The sequence below is a fragment of the Balearica regulorum genome, chromosome 3 (genome assembly GCF_011004875.1).
Source record: "Balearica regulorum gibbericeps isolate bBalReg1 chromosome 3, bBalReg1.pri, whole genome shotgun sequence".
Taxonomy (NCBI): domain Eukaryota; kingdom Metazoa; phylum Chordata; class Aves; order Gruiformes; family Gruidae; genus Balearica; species Balearica regulorum.
In genome coordinates this window covers 40707833-40727602 of record NC_046186.1, presented here as the reverse complement: position 1 = coordinate 40727602, position 19770 = coordinate 40707833, and the positions used below count along the sequence as shown (strand labels likewise).

The 19770-nt window shown below is 38.7% G+C and overlaps 1 protein-coding gene across 1 annotated transcript in view; it reads left to right on the top strand.

The window, feature by feature from the left end:
• Nucleotides 1-19770, top strand: part of RNGTT (RNA guanylyltransferase and 5'-phosphatase) — a 195061-nt gene that overhangs the window by 158813 nt on the left and 16478 nt on the right. Inside the window, exon 14 of the mRNA XM_075747669.1 lies at nt 1683-1749. Within this exon, the coding sequence (XP_075603784.1) occupies nt 1683-1749 (67 nt within the window). The remainder of the gene's footprint in view (nt 1-1682; nt 1750-19770) is intronic.

Here is a 19770-nt window from a genome sequence, read left to right as displayed (position 1 = left end):
CCATATGCAGCAGAACCATTGCGAAACAGTACAGATCTTCCTGATGGAGTCCAGCACGCTGATGGGCAAAGCGAGGAAGCCACTTGCCTGTCCATACTGTGACTGATCTGCTCTGATCCTTACTGGTCTTTCCTTCCTTTGGGTATTTCTGTCAATGCTCAGGAAATTTTTGTATACCGTATCTAATTACAGAAGGATTTTTTTGAAGAGGATAGGCAGTTCGACACCACTTCTTACTTAACTGTTTTATATTTGTGAATGTTTTGATTTTGTCATTTTGCTGAGTTCCACCAATTCCCGCTGTTGGTAAACCAGTTTAAAGTCATATGTATCATATTGTTGTCAGAACTGGGAAGAATCAAAATGCTACTTAGATGTGTACATTCTGTGGGGTCAAAATGATTTACTGCCATCTAAGTTTCTGTTTTGTTTATGAAAACAGGCCTGGCAATGGTGAGAAATTAGTTGAAAATTATAGCTGGTTTATATATAGAAAAAATGTAACTCAGTATGAATTAGAAGTGTATATATAATGCTTAAAAACATAAGAAAGAGACACCTCAGTGTCAGACTTAAGCAAAATGATGCCTACATCTGTACTTATTTCTGGTTATTTAATTCATATGTGAGGCCTTATTACTAAAAGGAATGGGATGTGAAATTGAAGGAAAATGTAAAATAGCAAACACTTAATGAAAACTTGCAGCTACTGAAGAGTATGATGGGTTTCGAATGTCCCTTTTAATCAAAGCAGAATCTCTTTCAAAAGGGTTTGTCATAAAAAAGTTCTCCTTATTATGAGGTGCCTGTAGTTCAGTGCAATGCTTTTGGAGCCTCTGTGCTGGAGGGAATGGCTGCTGTGCCTTTGCTTAGCAAGAGGAACATCATGAGTGTCCAGCTTGAACAGCACAGTGCTCTCCTACCCTTTTTGCTGGCTAGTGATGTTCTTGTCTGCTTGTTGATAGCAGTGGCACCCTGATGCTCCTCTGGGATTTGGAGTTTGTCTGGGAATAACATTAACTTGCACAGTATCTGCAGAAATCAAGCTGACTCTTTTCCAGAAGTACCAACGGTCCTTTGAGTCAACTTATCCCACTGTCCTTCTGGTGGCGTACATCTTGGTGGTGTACGCAACGACTTTGTTATAAAGAGTTGAACAGAACAGCAGGCACGAACTGCATCTGGAGGTCTTTTTATTTAGGAAGCCATTAGACAATATTGCAGAGATTCTCTATTATTTCTCTACTTGTATGATGTCATTTTTGTATTACTGTGCATACTTTTATTTGCCCTAATCTGTTTTAACGCTTAGGCCTGCTGCTCTAAATGCATGTTTGCTTGTCTTTTCTGTTGCTGTCCCTATGTCTCTAATTGTCTCTAATAAACAGAAAAGGCACATACCTGCCGTTCTCCCATGTTATTGAGTGACATCCATCACATGCGAAATGATTTTGTTGAAGAGCTGCTTGCACCGTAAACAAATTAGCTGTGTGCATCCATCTTTAATGCACTACTTTTTTTATAGGAGTTCAAATAGAATTGTGTAATCAGATTTTCAAAGGTAGCTGTTGCTATCATAATGAAGCTTGTTACCCTGCTAGGGTTTGGTAACAACTAATGGCGATGCAAAAACATTTCTGGATGTAAAATGATATCTTAAGAGATTTTTTTCATTTTTTTAGGCTACTCACGCAGAATGTTGGTCTTCTTTATGTTGGAAACTTTGACAGACCTTTTGCACAAATTAAGGTATGATTAATAAGCTGGGGATAGGGGTGGAGGTGGCTATTTGAATTATTTCACTGCTGTATGATTTAAGTCTTGATTTAGTGTATTTCAAGTTATCAATGCAGCTTCAGGAAAAATAATGGGAAATTGTGCTGCTTTGGTGACGTTTGCCATATTCTGGGTTTGCTTCTAGTTACATCTGTGTCCTTAACTTGTCAAAGACATTTAGTTTTTTCCTATCATCTTTTGATTAATTTTGACTCTGGTTTAATTATCAGAAGGACAATGTTCTCTTTTTCTTAGGTTACCTTGTCAGTGACATTTCAAAACAAAGCCACTTTTGGAACTCTGTAATTCTTCAAGTGATGCTTGGCAGGGAAGACACTGCAGTAAAAAGCACAGATTGTTTTCCCAGTATTATTAGATTTATTATGAAAGACTCGTACAATTGCTGGAAAATCATTTGTCTTTTATGACTTGTTGTTTCTTTTCCTTCAGTTGAACTATAATAGTTTCACATTTCTAATTGCCAGTTGCTAATTAGTTATCATCACATCACATGCAAACAAAAATATTTTACAAGAATATATGGACTGATTTTGATGAGTTTCATTGGGATTTTTCTTAGGACAAAGAGAGGGAGGCATTAGCATGTCAATCATTACACTGGGATGCGGAAATACAGTATCTGTTTTAGAATGCTGAAATGTTCCCATGTCCCAGGTGATACTTTTAATTAGTATATATTCTGCGCTCTTGGCAGCATTGTTCCCTCCATTGTGTGCACATGCTTGTGCCTCTCAGAATTTTAAAAGCCTTGGTTTTGTTTTACATCAAAATGAAACTTAATTTCTAAAACTCAGATGAGTTCCTTTGCCGTCCCTAATTACATTACTAAAGAACAGTATTCCCAACCGTGTCTAGCAAATACTTGCTTTTTATAACTTAAATCTTAGTACTGTTTTAAAATTACTTTAAAATAACAGATGTGTGCTTTTCATCTTCCCTGTTCCTTTTTTCTCATCTCCCTAGTTCCTACATGTAGATTATGCAGTTTGGCTAATAGTCAAACAATTCAAATGTTTCTTGCAAGAAGTTTCATCACAAATAATCTTGTGTTTTCTTGGTGATAACTCTTTAGAATAGTGCTCGTTTAAATGCTTTATAAAAGTTCTCTCACGCTGTTCTCCCCAATTCCCACCCTCACCTGCCCCATCCACTTCTAATAATAAGCTGCAAAATGGGGGGGGACTTCCCATGGCTGGGAAGAGTTTGTAAGTTCACTGGGTGGATTTGAGAGAGAATTGGCGCGTACTGTACTCATTTTCAGCCGTTTGCAGTCAGCGGTGGTACTCCTCCTATCACTTGCAGCCAGGGAGAAGCCCTTCTGCTGACAGGACGGCTGCAAAGCAGACGCTGCGCAGGATCAAACTGCGGGACTGGGCATCGCATCATTAGCGAGTGCTTAGGGAAAGAGTGCTAGAGCAGGACTGTATTGGGTCTGGCTGAGACCCAATTAATTGTCCCCACAGCAGCCCTCATGGTGCTGTGCTGTGTGTTGGTAGCTAGCAAGGTGTTGATAACACACCAGGGTGTTGGCTGCTACTGAGCAGTGCCAGCACACATCAAGGCGCTCTCCAACATTTCTTCCCCCACACTCAGCAGCAGGCTGGGGGTGGGCAAGATCTTGGGAGGGGACACAGCCAGGACAGCTGACCCAAACTGACCAAAGGGATATTCCATACCGTGTGACGTCTGCTCAGCAATAAGAAACAGAGATGGGGGAGGAACAGGGTGGGGGCACACGCTGGTTTGTTTTTTTTTTTACAATGTTTGTCTTCCGGAGTAAGGAGTATGCGTACTGAAGCCCTGCTTCCCAGCAAGTGGCTGGACATCACCTGCTGATGGGAAATAGAGAATAATCTTTTGCTTTTTGCTTTGGTTCTGCATGCGGCCTTTTGCTTTAGTTACATTAAACTGCCCCATAAGTTTGGGGTTGTTTTTTCCATCTTATTTTCTCCCCTCCCTGCCTTCCTGAGGAGGGGAGTGATAGATCAGCTTGGTGGACACTTGGGCGTCCAGCCGAGGGTAAACCACCACAAGGATAAATACAAAGTACGCATCCAGTTTCCTGCAATTTGCACGCAGGGCCTTCTCTGCTGGAAGTTGTATCTGCGTCCTGGTGCTTAACAGACTCTGTTGGACTTTCCTCCCTGAAAGTGCCTAAGGGATTTTCCACTAAATTTTCAACATACAAAGCCGTACTATCACTGTGAGTTAAGGTATTATTTTATTTCTTTTAAACCTGTTGCCTACTAATTCATTTTGGTTTAACCTAGGCCATATGACAGGACAAATGGTGAGCAGTCACTCTCTGCTCCTAACTCTGTCTTCTCTTCCACAGTACCCCAGTCTTGCATCTTCCAAGCCACAAAACCTTAATTTATTTAACTGCTCCCTGTATCCAGCCATTCCTTATCTCCAATCAACACCGGTTTTGTCCCTTGTACCCTTCTGTATTTCTACTGTTGCCTTTTTTAAGGTAGGGAATGGCACAATATTCAAGATATGGCCACAATAACATTTTCTGTTCTGTTTGCTGTTCTTACCTTCTATATGGTAAAATGCTCGATAAATATCTGACATACATTTGAGTAGGCTACTATTAGACTTTCTGGTAATATATTGCTGGTGTAGTCTCATGCTAAATGTTGTGCTTGCCACAGAATAGGTAATGTGGATATTCAAAATAACACTCAGTTTCTACCTAAGAAAAACAAAGCTTATTATCCACTAAATTACTGTAGATTACACAGACATGTTTGAATAAGGTAATTCCACAAGCTGTACTCTCTAAAATGTAACTGTTTATTTTTGGAGCTGTAGGCATATATATGGGCATATATTTGCACACCATTGCTTTGCTTTGTTTCTGATGCTAACGGTAATCCTAAAATGGTAAGCTAATTTGTCTCAGGTTGTGCTGGTTGTGGCTGGGATAGAGTTAATTTTCTTCATAGTAGCTAGTATGGGGCTATGTTTTGGCTTGTATTATTAGCTGCAACTGGGAAATGGTGTACAGTTAACAAAAACAATAACTTTTTTTAACTGAGGCTCCTATCTGATTGCTTGAAGATTCTAGAAGGATGTTGGTTGCATGACAGCGGGAGGAATTGATGTGGAGTAATGGGGTTGCACCTTCTTAGAGATCTTCAGCACCAAAAATGGGGAGTAATAATTCACATTAAGAGTTGGTGCTGTGAAAAGAGAAGTGTGTATTCTGGAGATATACAGTGGTCTTTTGTAACTGTTGACACAAGTTGCTTCCTTTCTGCTTCCTTTCCTCCCCCAGCAGTTCTTGAGGTCTTTCATACACAGTTGCTAATGTTTCCACCAGTTAAAAGACCTGTGAACCACACTTGGTCCTGCAATAAGCAGAGTCTTTGTAAGCTTTTAGTTCACATACGCTTTTGTGCTCTGTGTGATGGATTGGTCTCTCTTGTTATATGAATTACCCACTCATGTTCATTTGCAAACGTCCTGAGTATTAAGGTATTCTATTAAGATAGGGCATTTCTTGCCAAACGTGCATTAAGGAATGCCCCAAACCACTACACTCCTCTGTCGGTGTAGATTTATTACTCAAAGTGAACCATTATTACACAGCAATACTTCCAGTGCATTTTAGTGCACTTTCACTTGGACAAATAGGAATGTTACCTGGCCTTTAAAATATTCACAGTAAGCATATAAACTGCCATGCCAGTACTCATAAATTCATGTTTCAATTTATGTACATTTGCAAAACTGCAGAGAGAGAAACTCCTTATCAAAGTATCCCTTCCCAAAAGCAAACAAGTTTGATTTTCCAGAACTGTGCTGGAAGATAATTGCACCAGTGTCTTTGATGATGAAGACTGTAGATGGCAAGTCTGGGAAAAAATTTTGAAATACTAACGTTTCTTCTAGGATGATTTTTCTGTGTCTTTCTCATATGCAATAATTCATTAATATTTATATATATATTAATATTTATAATGTTTCTGAGACATAGATGAACTGGTAAGATTAACTGAAATTACCTGATCTTCCTCCTCCTGACTTGCTTTCAGTGGTATCAGTGGTAGTGCTTGATGGGTGTTTGATCTCTGTACTTCATTATACAAAAGCAATGTGAAGCATTCTCTCCTCAAGCTTTTGAATCATGTATCTGGTAGCAGGTAGATTAGAAGAAATGAAAAAAAAGTGTGTTTTCCTGGCTAGAGGGATCTGTCTGGAACTTTTCTTTTCCAATAATGTGACAGTTCATACATACTGCAAGTTTTTGTATGTTGCTACTTTGAACAGAGTTCATGATACAGACCTTTTAAGTTCTTGCATAATGCTTACAACTGCTCTTGTCCTAGAGTAATATTCAGTGAGTTTCAGTAATAAATATAAAAATCATAAAAAATTATGGCTATTTTGGTTAGCTGGTGAGAGAACTAAATGAATTAATGATTTGAAAGTCAAATTTGCTGTGGCAATGAATTCTCATTTTATTTTCAGAGACTCTTCTTTAAGGTAATATTGAAGGAATTGGTTTCATATAGGGTAGTTCCTCTCCGCTGCTCTCGTGAGACCCTACCTGGAGTACTGCATCCAGCCCTGGGGTTTAAGAAAGTACATGGACCTTTTACTTTCCCAGTACAAGAAAGTACATGGACCTGTTGGACGGAGTCCAGAGGAGGGCCACGAAGCTGATCAGAGGGCTGGAGCACCTCTCCTATGAGGACAGGCTGAGAGAGTTGGGGTTGTTCAGCCTGGAGAAGAGAAGGCTCCAGGGAAACCATATAGCAGCCTGCCAGTACCTCAAGGGGACCTACAGGAGAGCTGGAGAGGGACTGTTTAATGAAGGCATGTAGGGATAGGACAAGGGGTAATGGCTTTAAACTGAAGGAGGGTCGATTTAGATTAGATAGGAGGAAGAAATTCTTTACTGTGAGGGTGGTGAGGCACTGGAACAGGTTGCCCAGAGAGGCTGTGGATGCCCCCTCCCTGGAAGTGTTCAGGGCCAGGTTGGATGGGGCTTTGGGCAACATGGTCTAGTGGAGGGTGTCCCTGCCCATGGTAGGGGGGTTGGAACTAGATGATCTTTGAGGTCCCTTCCAACCCAAACCATTCTATGATAATTTAATTTTACTTTTAAACAAAATTATTCTAATATATTGTTTCATTCTAGCATCTGTTCAAAGGTGATGTGAAACAGTTTTACCATAAGTGTTCACTTTTTGTATCTTTTCCCATTTAAGTAGCTATGTTATAGTAGTGGTAGTTACTGTCACATACGTTCAAGAACTTCAGAGGATCTCAGTGATTTGCTGCTTTCTTTGGATCTTAAGTGGTTGTATTTATTAAATAACTCTTGGAAACTGGATGAAATGAAGAAGGTTTCTCATAAGTGACAATCTTGATCAGCAGTATTGACATCAGCTGGAATTAACTGCTAAACTTTCTTATATCTATTTACATTAAATATTGTTCTTATTATTTCACTAGCAATGAAGGTATTAAAGCAAACATTTTATCATAGAAATTTTATGTTTATTAGAAGTAACTAATTTCATTGTCCCAGCATACATAATAATCACCTGATGGAAGGGTATGTTATGGGATGTTTAACCTGTTTACAGAACAAGAAGTCTTCATAACATACTTGAGCCATTGTTTTTAAAATGGAGTTTTGACAATGTATATCAGAATGAAAATTTAGCTACATTATATCCAGTAATTCTAACTATAAAGAAAATGATATTGCTTGATCAATTTATTAGGATTGAAATTTTTTGTAGTTCAGTTCCTACATGCTTCTGGGATTAGGGGAAACTGTTCAGTACAGTGTGTTCTCCATTATTAATCAGTAATGAAGCTTCTGGCAGTCTTTACTATTGAGCTAATGACTAGTTTCATTTTGGGCTCTTAACACATTAAATTACCATTTAAATAAAGATTAATTACTGCTATTTTATTTTTAGTATTTTAAGAGTAGTTATTAAGACGTTTCATAATAAATACTACTTTGTTCAAAATAGAATTGTTCGATTTAATAGAATATGAGGACAGTTATGGTGAAAAGAGTATTTTGGAAATAGTGATGTGTCCTTAGTATTTTGTTTCTATGGTAAGAACCCAGTGGAAAGATTCTGAAAGTTTGAAGTTTGCTTCTGGGGAATTTGCTGCTGTAGTTACAGCAGTCTTGCTGCCAAGGACTAGCGAGGAATCGAGCTTTCTGCTCTGACCTGCAGCTCAGTAGCCGGTATCTGTGATTTTATTAAACTTGAGAACAATATCGCTGATTGCTGAGACAGCTAAACCTAACATCTGCACTCCAAGACTGTGGTTTGGTTCTAAGCTATTATTTGCCCAACTGCCTCATTTTCCCTCAGCAAATACACTTTTAACTTAAAACATGATAAAGCATGGTGGAGTTCTGCCAGAGAGAAGCCTTGCAATGGGTAATTGCCCCAGAATAATCTGCCAGAGAGAAGCCTTGCAATGGGTAATCGCCCCAGAATAATTTCTCTGATCATATCACATCAAAACCAGTGGACCCTCCAGATACAAATCCATCCACCTTTACTTTAACATCCACAGGCATCAGAGAATTTACTGCAGTGTTCCCAAGAGCTGAAACATTTTCAATGCAGCTGCTTTACCTTTGTCCAGACATAGAGGAGGCTGCACTGATATCTGAGAACCAGGCTAGACCTCACTCATGACTCCTTCAGCAATATCAAACCTCTGTAGGTGATTACTGAAGTGATTGGTCACAATTTACCAAACAATCTTTTCCTGAAAGGTGGTGGCAAAGGTATGAATTCGTGAACTTGCTGCTTTCAAGAGTATTTTGTAAACGAGGATAAGCTGCTGATTTCTTGACTGAAGCTGGCTGTTTTTCCTCCCTGAGTAACAACGACTTCTACTACCAATTAGCAATCCCATAGCTGGGTGGACAGCCACTGTCTAGTCACAGGGGACAGATATGGAGCACCTTGTTAGGGTACAGCTCTTCAGACTACTCCAAATTTAGGAGGAGAATTAGTTCAACTTTCCCCGTGCACTCAGTTGCTGTCCTGAGAGCTCCACAACAGCAACATGGTCTGTACAGTCTTTTAACAAAAGACATATAAAACTTTTCCCCCAGTGCCTCTTAACAACCAGTAAGAGTATGTTGGTGCCCTAATTATTTGATGCTTTGCTTATTGGACTTTCCTACATATCGATTGAGGTTTTTGCTTTCACTACCACAGGTGGAAAGGATTTCTAGCTTATCATGAAGTCATAATTTGAATTTTGTTTGTTGCCTATCTCCCCTTATTATTTTGTTCTGTTAGCGTACTGTATGTGATACGAAACGCCACAGAATAAAACATAAGGATATCATGTCTTCAGCTTGAATAAAAAGACAAATACGGCCCTAGAATCTCTGGAGTGAGACATTCCTGATAAAAAGGAAATACATATTTATCTGTAGGTGTTTGATTGTGGTTGCTCACGTCAAAGACAAATGATTTCAAACTGAGACAGACACCACTGGGTTGAGCAGAGACCTGACAAATTAAAGACAAATAGTGGTAACTTGCTTGGTTAGCTTAGCAAGATGGTGTCAGAAAAGGATTATTTCATCTTATTAGCAGAGTTAACATGGGCAGTGAGGGGAAGAAGAAGGGGAGATTGTTTTAAACTGGGAAAGTAATGACAGGAGAACAAATGGGTTATGCTGGACAGAAGGAATTTTGTTCTGAAAGCTGAAGAATACTTTTGAGAACTACAGATCTGGATCCAGCTTCCACTAGGAACAAACACCTTTACAGTGTTGAGAAAGGATGTGATCATTATATGATTTGATGACTGTGAAAGAAGAAGAAAAGCTCAGATAATATGAGTCCCTATGTTTCATTAAACACAGTCACTCTGAATTAAAACACAAACCAAGGATAAAGCTGTATAATATTTTACCTCTTCCGAAGTTCTAACTATATCTTTAGGATAAAGTAATCAGCATTAGTAATATATATTTATTCTTGTTAACAGTCTTCAAACAGAACTGGTGGGTGGCTGTAATGCTTTATAGAATTTTGTACAATGTGACAGTAGGATTTTCAGATCCTCTTGCTAGATGTGGAAGCTGCACTGGGCATCGCTGGAATTGCTACTCTTGGGCTGTTGAGAAGCTGCCTAAGGAAATCCTTCTCTTCCTTTTTCTTACTCTGTTTGTATTTTGTGGAAACCACCTATATTTGTGTGTCATGCAGCAGTCAACACATGGAAACAGTTTTAGCACCAACACTTAAAAAGTGGGGCTGATTGCCAGATAAGCTTTCAAAATAAATTTCTCAATGGAGTTGGAATTTAAGCTTTGTTCCTAATGTTTGTTGTTACAAGACGACAATGTACAGTTTTCTCATGGGAAGTCATACAGTGCTGAGATAATGCCTTCTGGTGCCTCAACCTGTCCTCCTTTTCCACTCGTTCCTTTCTTCTACACTGATTTCACATAAAGGACTGAATCAAATTCAACATCTTAGTTTTTATCTTCAAGGTGTCTTTCTTTGACTTTGTGTCCTAAACAAAATTCTGAATTTGTGACAGCAGTAACAGAAACTCTGAGAAGTAAAAAACTGCCCTACCCACACAGTTTATGTCTTGTAAAGATGGTGCTAGAAAGAATTTACTGAACAAACTGCAAATTAGAAAAAGTTGTAAGGTGCTAGCAAGAAATCACCCACTGCTCATTCCTAAGCTGCGTGTTTGTTAAAGGTAGCAAAATTTAGCTCCTTTTGAAAATAGGATACTTTTGAACCATTACTTTAAGAATTAAGTAGGAAAGAAAAAAAACATATGGCTTAATTCTTTATCCCCTGACTTCCTTTCATTTGGGCAACGTGGTCTAGTGGAGGGTGTCCCTGCCTGCAGCAGGGGGGTTGGAACTAGATGATCTTTGAGGTCTCTTCCAACCCAAACCATTCTATGATTCTATGATTTCTCTACATCTTGCCATTCTTGGTTGCAGGTTTTCTCAAAAGCAGTTACTGACTCTTAAGGGCAAGAGGTCCTGACTGCCTGTGTGTTTGTATAGTCTCTGGAATATTAGAGCCCTCAGTCCTGCCTGGGAATGTTAGACACCAGTAGTATAAATCCATAGTAATATATTTTATGTATGCATTTATATTACAATAAATGCCAGCATGCAGTGGGCATATTTAGTCTCTATAGACACACTGAGGAGAGAAAAAAATACTAAAAAAAATTTAAAATAATCTAGCTTTGGAACTGGTGATACAAACAGAAAAAGAATAACAACTAGAAAATCTGCATGAGCACTGCAAAAACTGAAGCAGTGATTTTGTATGCTGTCACAATTGCTGCCCCTAAGAACAAAATGTTAATGAGCTATAATTTATAAATTCGCTCTGTTCTGATGGATCAGATAGTCCCCATTTTGCTTTTTGTCATGGTTATGCCTATGAATTCAGTTAAAAAATTTGTTCTTTGTAAAGCATGTGGTGTTCCATAGAAGTCCACAGAATTAGGAAGATTACCTCTGCAGTTTTCCGTTGTTGCTGCCAATAAGATAGAATAATTGGTGCTTGGTTTTAGACTATGATTTTTTTTTTTTAATTGGGCAGCTTTTGTTATTTCAGCTCTTAGTAGTTTTTTTTGAAAATCAGTCCAAGTTTGTTCTAGCTAAGCATAGAGTAAATTAAGCCTTCTGGAAAGGTTAAAATAATAGCTAATTGATTGTAGAACTTAATGTATTGGGGGTTTTTTTAAGTTTTCTATTTACTTCTGTATTAACTGTTTAAGAAAATCTTCAAATGCTTTTGGTGAGTATTGTAAAAATTAACAGATTGCAGTTTTTTAAGCCTTCCATTTCTTGGGCTTTGGAATACAAATACATCCTAGGAATAGAAAATCAGTATAATAATACCTCATTTCTCAAAAACCTTAGAAAAACAAGTGCAGCCAAAGGAGCCTCAGGAAGTTTAAGAGCTGCAAATGCAGGGTTGTGCATCAGGGCCAGAACAAGCCCCTGCAGCAGCTCAGGCTGGAGCCTTTCTGGCTGTGCAACAGCTCTCCCGAAAATCATCTGAGGGCCCCGGGGGGCAACAAGTTGAAGGTGAGCCAGCCATGTGCCCTTGCACTGGTAAAGGCCAACCCTACCCTGGGTTGTGTTAGCTTGAATACAGCCAGCAGATCAAGGAAAGTCACTATTCTCTGCTCCAGCATTTGTAAGACCACATCTTAAATAACCATGCAGTGTTCGGGACTCTGCGGCGCAGGAGAAGTCACCCTGCTGGAGTGATTCCTGCAGGGGGTCATGATGAAGGGTAGAGCACGTGGCTTGTGAGGAGATGTTAAAGAAATTGGGTTTCTTCGGTTTGAAGAAGAGAAGGCAAGTGGTGGGACTAACTGAAATCTTCCATTGCCCAAAGTGAGATTGCAGGACAAAAAGAGCGCCAGACACTGCTCAGGGATGCACAGGGAAGAAGAAGGATAATTCCAGTTGGATGTAAGGAACACATTTTCATGGTTAGCTTGGTTGGGCACGGCAGCAAGTTGCATGGCTGTAAAATGTCTGTCTGTGGAGATTTTAAAAATTTAACTTGAAAAGACCCTGAGCAACCTGACTCATCCCTGAAGTTAACTCAGCCTAGAGCAGGAGATTGGACTAGGTGATGGCTGGAAGCCCCTTCTAACCTGAATTTTTCTGGTTCTGTGACGTTCTAGAGTATAAGCTGTCGCCACTGTGAAATATAACTAGTTCTTAAGGGTATATGAAACTGCATCATTTATTGTGTTTATCAGGAAATTGTACAGTTGGATGTTTCTGAGCCTCTGCTGTTACTGATTGAATAGAGCTGAATTTCAGTCCATAATATTAACGTATAGTATACCAGTCAGTTCTTCCTCCTTATCTTTTCCTGTGACTGCAGCTATTACTGTGTTATACAAGACTTTCAATACTTCCATTCTGAGTATCTCTTCTTTTTCTTGTTAAATGTTTACCTTTGTAGGTGACTGGTTTTCTCATAATATCAAAAAAATGAAAAGATGCGTCTTTTTTCCATTAAGGGGTAGAATTGCATTACCTTCTGGAGATCCTATGCTCCTCTTTCAAAGAATATGCTGTGTTTTCTTCACTAAAATGTTTATTTAGAAGAAGAAAGGAATTTTTTTTTTCCTTTGAAGTCATTTTGCAGCTATTTTCACATAATGAGACAGTATGGATTTTTTAATGGAGTGTGTGGTATATGTTGAGAATAAAGCATGTTTGGCTTAAAATAAAAATCTGTGAGCGTAACTGGACTTGAAAGAAGCTGATGTTCTCAGGCATGTGCCTAAAACTTAAGAAGTTTATAGATTATTCAGAGCCATATAACTAATTTTAAAAGAATGATAGCAAAGAGGAAAAGAAATTGGAAGTGGCAGCACTGGTGAGATTAGTACCAAAGCTCAAGAGTAACCAGCTGGAAGAAGAGCAGCTAGTGAGTAGCTGTTGGATGTAAATACGCCCAGGAGACTTTATAAATGCATGAAACGGAGTGTAACTCTTGTGCATAATGGGTATGAGTAAGGGAAGACGAATGCGCAAGAGTCTACAACGCATGAGTACTGCAGAAACAAAACTTGCTGGGAAGACGCGGTCATGCTGTCTGACATCGACACCTTCCCTTCTCTTCCAGTCCTGTCTGTGGTCCTGTTCCAGCAGCGATGCTGACCTGCAGTGACTCTTAGGAAAAGCCTCCAAAATTAATCCCTAAGACCATTCATATTTTCTTCTTCAGCTATTTTGGTTGGAGTACTTTTGTCATAATACCTATGAGATTAAGCCAACCAGCATTTTTTATCACATTAGGGACAGTTGATTTGGAGTTTCCTGTTTCCTTTCATGTGATAAATAATGAGATTTGAAACCAGCAGTAGCTAATGTATGTGCCATCAGACTTTAGCTTTCATTATTTTCTTTTTTTGTCTCAGCGTTCCTTCTTCTTGAATTCATTTGCTTTCTTATCTTCCTGGTAATTTTCCAAATACTTACTGTTGACCCCATACAGATACTATTCTGAGAAGTCCAGTCATACAGAAAACTGGATTTTCAAAATGATAAGCAGATTGTGCTTACAGTAGCTTTCCTATGCCCAGTAGTATGAAAACATACTATGATAAATGTGAGCATTAGGACATGCAGATTATGTCTCATTAAAATAACATATTAATAGTTTATTTTCCATATTGAAGAGACAGCAAAACAAAAGGGTTAAGCTGTGTCTCTCAACCTTAAAGTTATTGCTCACTCCCAAATAAAAATTGCCGAGAAGGATACTGGGAATGAGAGGTTTGTTTTAGCAATAAATGAACATAGATATTGCAGATATTTCTCATCTGCATTGTGTTGAGCCCTCATACTTGTCACAGAGGAATATCTGATCAGGTCATTGTGAAACTGCCAGATTTCTTGCACTGTAGTGCGAGTTGTGTTTTGCCATTGTCCTTGTTCTCTTTGTCACATTGTTCTTTCCCAGGCTTCAGTGTTTGAGAGTGTTCTGGCTCCCGTACGTGGGTGATTTGGGGCTGGCACCATCTTCTGTTTTCCTTTCTTATCTTTTACGAAAATCATCTTGCAGAAGAGGATGATTTGTCCATGATGATTTTAAGCTCTTGAACATGGTAATTTGTTGCTGCAGCTGTTCCCGTGTTATAACTGCGTTGTCAAACCTGGTTTGGGTGTGCCTCTGCACAGAGCGTGCTTAATTTGCTCTGAGTAATTAAGGATACCTTGATGACAACAGCTGTTTATGGGGCCAGCTCCTGTGCCAGCTCCTGTGCTTGTCTGAGTTGCAACAGGGACTGTTTTTCCTTTGATGTAGACATCCCCACGCTTAGTTTCCATAAATGCAATTGCATTTGCATTTTCTTTTGACTGGAATACAATACTAAAACAGTATAGCAGTCTGCTCAAGCTTCTCAGAGTTTTAGGCAATTTAGGGAACTCGTTGTGGATAATTGTCTTCTCAGAGAAAGTAGTGTCCTAAATTTGTGTGTCTTTGTTTCCATCAGAAATGATTCTTTTCATGTCATATTTGTTACCATAATTGTTCTTTATTAATCTGTTCTCATTTTTGAAATCGGTTCTTCATCTTTTCTTTCTTCAGTAGACCTTTTTGCATTAGAGGCTTTCATTGGTACTGTAAGCAAGTGAAATAAAGGCAGTAGAGTGGATAACAGTCAAAGAGAAAGAACAGATACAAAAAATAGTTTCTAAATAAAATTAGAAAAATCAGACCCTATTAAAAATTTATTTTAATCAAATGAGACAACAAAAAGTATGTGGGCAAAGTCTTTTAGGTCTTTTGTTAACCATTTCTTAATTGTGTATTGTTTTAAAGTATCATAAGAACGTCAGCCAAGATCAAGCTTGAGGGGGGAAGAGAAAGCAAATTGTTGTTGTAAATAGTTTATAGGCAGAGTATATCTAAATTTGTTAAGCTTTTTAGAGGTGAGTTATTTTGAGTCTAAACTGAACAAACGAGGTTGAACTTGATAAATGAGCTTGAACTTGTAGTACCTTCGTGAAATGCAGATGATAATGTCTTTAAAATAAATTACTCATGAATAAATCAAGATGTTGAAGTTGCAAAGGGTGAGAGATGGTATAACAGGGAAATTCTTTGACTAGGAAATTGTTTCTGAGACCTTTCTTTATAGTATGTATAAAACACATAGTGAACGTCATGAATGAGAAATATTTAAAATGTCAGATGCTGATAAGATTGGAGAAAATCAGTTGACGGCAAAAATTATTGTATTGAGAGGTACTGTGCTGGTTTAGGACTAGTAAAAGGCAAATGCAGATTAAATTTAGATAAATGAGAAAGAATAGGCCTGCAAACAATAACACAGAAGGTAGAAGAAATACCAAACGAGATAATTATGCAGGATATCAGCTTACAAAGGAAAAGGGGTTGTGGATAATATCCTGTCTAATTATAATACCTATAAAGGAGGGTAGTCACATGAAGTAATTTCAGCCCACAGGTTCCCTGTATAGACAGCAGAAAACAGTTGAATCCAAGGGTGAGTCTGGGAACCTCTAAGAAAAGCCCCTGACAGTTGCTTTGCTGTGTCTTTTAAATTGCTTTCTAGAGGTGTCAGTCTCTCTCAGTGGATTACATACCCAAACTAGCTCCTCAATTTTAAGTACCTAAAGTAATGGTGCAAATACTCATCTTGCCAGTCTCTTTGGACTTTTCCAGTTATGAGACTAAAGGCTGGCGTAAAACCAAATTCTTACTGTACAGCTGTTTTAACTACAAGTGAGCATTTCCAGTACGGTATTCCCCACAGACAAGCATTGTGGCTTAAATGCCACTTCAGCTACTGTTAATAGATTTTTCCGAGATCCATTTTTTGCACCATTTCTATCCTCAAATATAAGCTGTAACACCAGGTAAGTCCTGCGAGCTTAAGCTCTGTTAGACCTCTGATGAGAAAGTTGGTGGCTCTTACAGTCAGTTAGCAAATAAGGTGGAAGGTGGAATTAAACTAGATTGTGCCCGTGAAAGGCTGGCCCGTAGGCAAAAAGCTGGGGTTTCGTACCAGTAAAAGTAGAAGGATGCTTATGTCCTACACAAGGTAATAATAAATAGCCCCTGTACAATTCAAAGAATGCCTTTGATACCTAGAAAGCAGTAATCCTAGGGGGAAATGAAGTTGTACATATACAGTAAATCAGGTAAGATTTCTTTTTGCATTCTTAATTCATTCCTCTTTTTCTATGATTTACAGTGAAATACTAAATTAAATTTTTTTTCATCAAATTGGCTTTCACAGTTTTCATTGCAAGAGTCACCTATACCTGTGCTTGTATTCCAGAATGATTCTAGTATTTGTAAAAGTTCACATTTGAGAGAGAAATATATGCTAAAACTCTGTTGAATAATAGTGATGCAGTATCTGGTTATGTAATAGTCAACAAAACCGTTATTTATTTACTTTTTGTTTGACAATAGTAAAACCACTGCAGTTTTATCTTTTTAGCATAAAGTGAGGAAAAAAGTGAGGAACAACAGAGCTCAGTGGTGCTATTATATTTCAGCAAATTGAAGTTTTCAAAATGCCACTTCTACTTCTCTCCAAAGGAAAAAAAATGGTTGATTGTAGAGAAAATAGCATGTTATATCTTTGGCAAAAATAGTGTAGAAAGATTTGAAAAGGAAGGATCAGAGATGTGGCAGCGTTGTTAGAACCATTGTGCAGACAGATACTTTATTGGTGTTGCTGAGAGCTGTAGATGTTTTCATTTACTGGGGAGGAAACTGTAAATATGCAATATTGCTTTTTATGTAACTAACTTCAGTGAGTTACTGTTTAATTGGTATACAGAAAAATTTCTGCCAGTGACTTTACAACCGAATGCTATAATGAAATGTCAACTTCTTTTCAGAAAAATGTTACTTTCCCTTGATTAGCTGAAGTATTAAATCCATTTCGGTAAATGAATCTATTGATTTTAGCTTAATGTGTTGTAATAAAAAAAAAATTTGAGTATGTTCTCAGTTGGTTGATTCATGAGATGCCGCGCTGGATTCTGTACAGGCATCGATGTGAGATTTTTATCTATTTTTCTTGCGTGAAGCAGAGAAGTCAGCATTGGTACAGGAAGGAAGTAAAGACCTGGGTTCTGCTGGAGGACAGTTCTCTCACTTAAGCTCTGCAGAAGTCATCCATGGGCTTTCTCTCACTGTCAGCCAAGACCCTGACAGTGGGAAGGAATGAGGTTATAACAAAATAGTGCTGTAAAGTTTCTGGATCCAGCTGCTCAGCCTGGTAGGACTCAGGCAGTCTTCCAGAGGTGCTTAATAATCAACCATGGTCCTCGCTGCCTCGCGGAGCTGCCCGTTAATATGTAGGAGCATGCCTACGTATTAATGCTGCACCACACAAGAAATAAAATGCCCGATTAGTGTCATGTGTTAACCTACCCAGTTGTAATTTAATAGTAATACAGACAAGTGCAGCCCGGTTTCTGCTTCATTTCATTAGTGGGTCATGGTTAGCCACGCCTGATTGCTGACCATTGCAGGAGCAGATTAACTAAGTGTTGTAGCATTTCTTTCATACAAACACAACCTCTGAAGAAGCCTGTGTGGGAGGTGGGGAAGAGGCCAGTCCAGAGTAGAAGCAATGTAGAGGAATATGCAAAAGCAGAATTAGAGACAAGAATGTCTTTGTGTCTTTACACATTAATGCAAGATACAATTAGTGTATTTTCCTACATCATTACATTCCCTTTCCACTGGTTACACTTTGGATGCCATTAATGCATAGAAAGAGGTTTCAGAGTAACTTAACTTTAATAGAGGGAAAACAAAGGACATCTCTGAATAATTTAGAAGGATGTTTATAGATCAGTGAGTCAGAGGTTTTGGACTTAAAAAACTGAAACTAACACTAAAACAAACAGACCCTGGATTACTTAATTACCAGCTTGTTAATATTTCATTCAGAACTTTAAGGAAAAAAATCTGTAATTAGTAATCAGTGCTAGTAGTTACAGCAGAAGACTACAAAGCAACGCTTTCCGTTTCAGTTCATGGATTTCCCCACCATGTGCGCTCTTGCCTGACAAATCAACTCCCTTTTGCCTTGGGCTTTTCAACTTTAGAATTATGTATGTAAAACTCTTTTTATGTAAAACAAACTAATGAAGTTGGTTTGACATATAAAAATACATTTTGAGGTTATCAGGCAACAGGTTTTTCTTTCTCTTTTTTTAATCTCTTTCCAGTGCTGCCTATTCTAATAGAGAAGAGCCTTTAAGAATTATTTTTTTTCCTGGCTGGAATTGTTAGTGCCATTGGCTCACTCTAGAATGGGCTTATGATGTTACTTGTAATGCTGTTACATCATGTGAAAAGCAAAACAAATGTTTTCAGTTGTCTTTGTTAGAGAACTAACGTTGTTTCAGTCCTGGGCCTCAGGTGGGGGAGAACAGCTGCTCAAACACAACTGTAGCGCTTAAGCAGAGCGCTCAAACGAGGCTCTGAATTCTGGAGAATTCAAGAATCGGCCCATGCAGAGGTCTTTGCAGGCCACAGCTTTATGACAAAGGGGTTTTTTGGAGAAGTCATCTGGTTAGAAAACTCAGGAGACTTTTCTTGGCTTTGCTTGCCTTAGCTTTTGCAGACTAACTGGGCAAAGTCATTTTGTGAAATAAGAATGAAGACTAAATATTGTCGCTCGCTTGTTTTGTTACTGATCCACCATACGATAACACAGCGGGCTTTCCCAGATTTCCTGCCTTCAGGGCTTGGGCAGGACCAACTATCAACCATTAATTATCTCCTGTTGCCAGGACTCACCATTCAAAGTTGTAATCCTGGTTAGTTGACAGTAAAGCAGAAACTTGGATAAAATCCATATTGATTTGTCTCAAAACACTGCTGCCCAAACAGACCAAGAAGTTCATAGGTTTCTCATACCATATCTGGCAAAATCCATAAAATCCTCTGAAGCCAGTTGTGACTCTTCCAAGCCCATGAACATTGTCCATTCCTCTGCCTCGTGATTACTGGAGTCTGTCGCCCCACCCCACAGCCGTTACTGGGGTGTCCTGGGAAATCTGGCTTCCTAACTCTGTAGATTCATTAATAACAAGGAATGGAAAGGAAGGAGGGGCTTGCAATGACAGGTAAAGCAGTAAGAACCCCTTTATAGCCTTGTTTAGCGACAAATTTGTGCCATTGATAGATTAGCCCTTGCTTACCTTTCTTTTAGAGGACTGACCTCATCAGCTGGCAGGCGCCATAAAACCATTTGCAGTGTCTGTGCCACAATTAACTTCCCCATCTAGCCTCTTCCATTCTGTAACCTCACAATGATCAAGAAGACCTGCGTGCTTAGATTTTAAGATTGTAGGTCAGATTATACTGAACGTCTTTAATTGCTTTTGAAGAAGGAGGAAAAAGCTTTCCATTATTTAAGCCTCAAAGCCAGTTA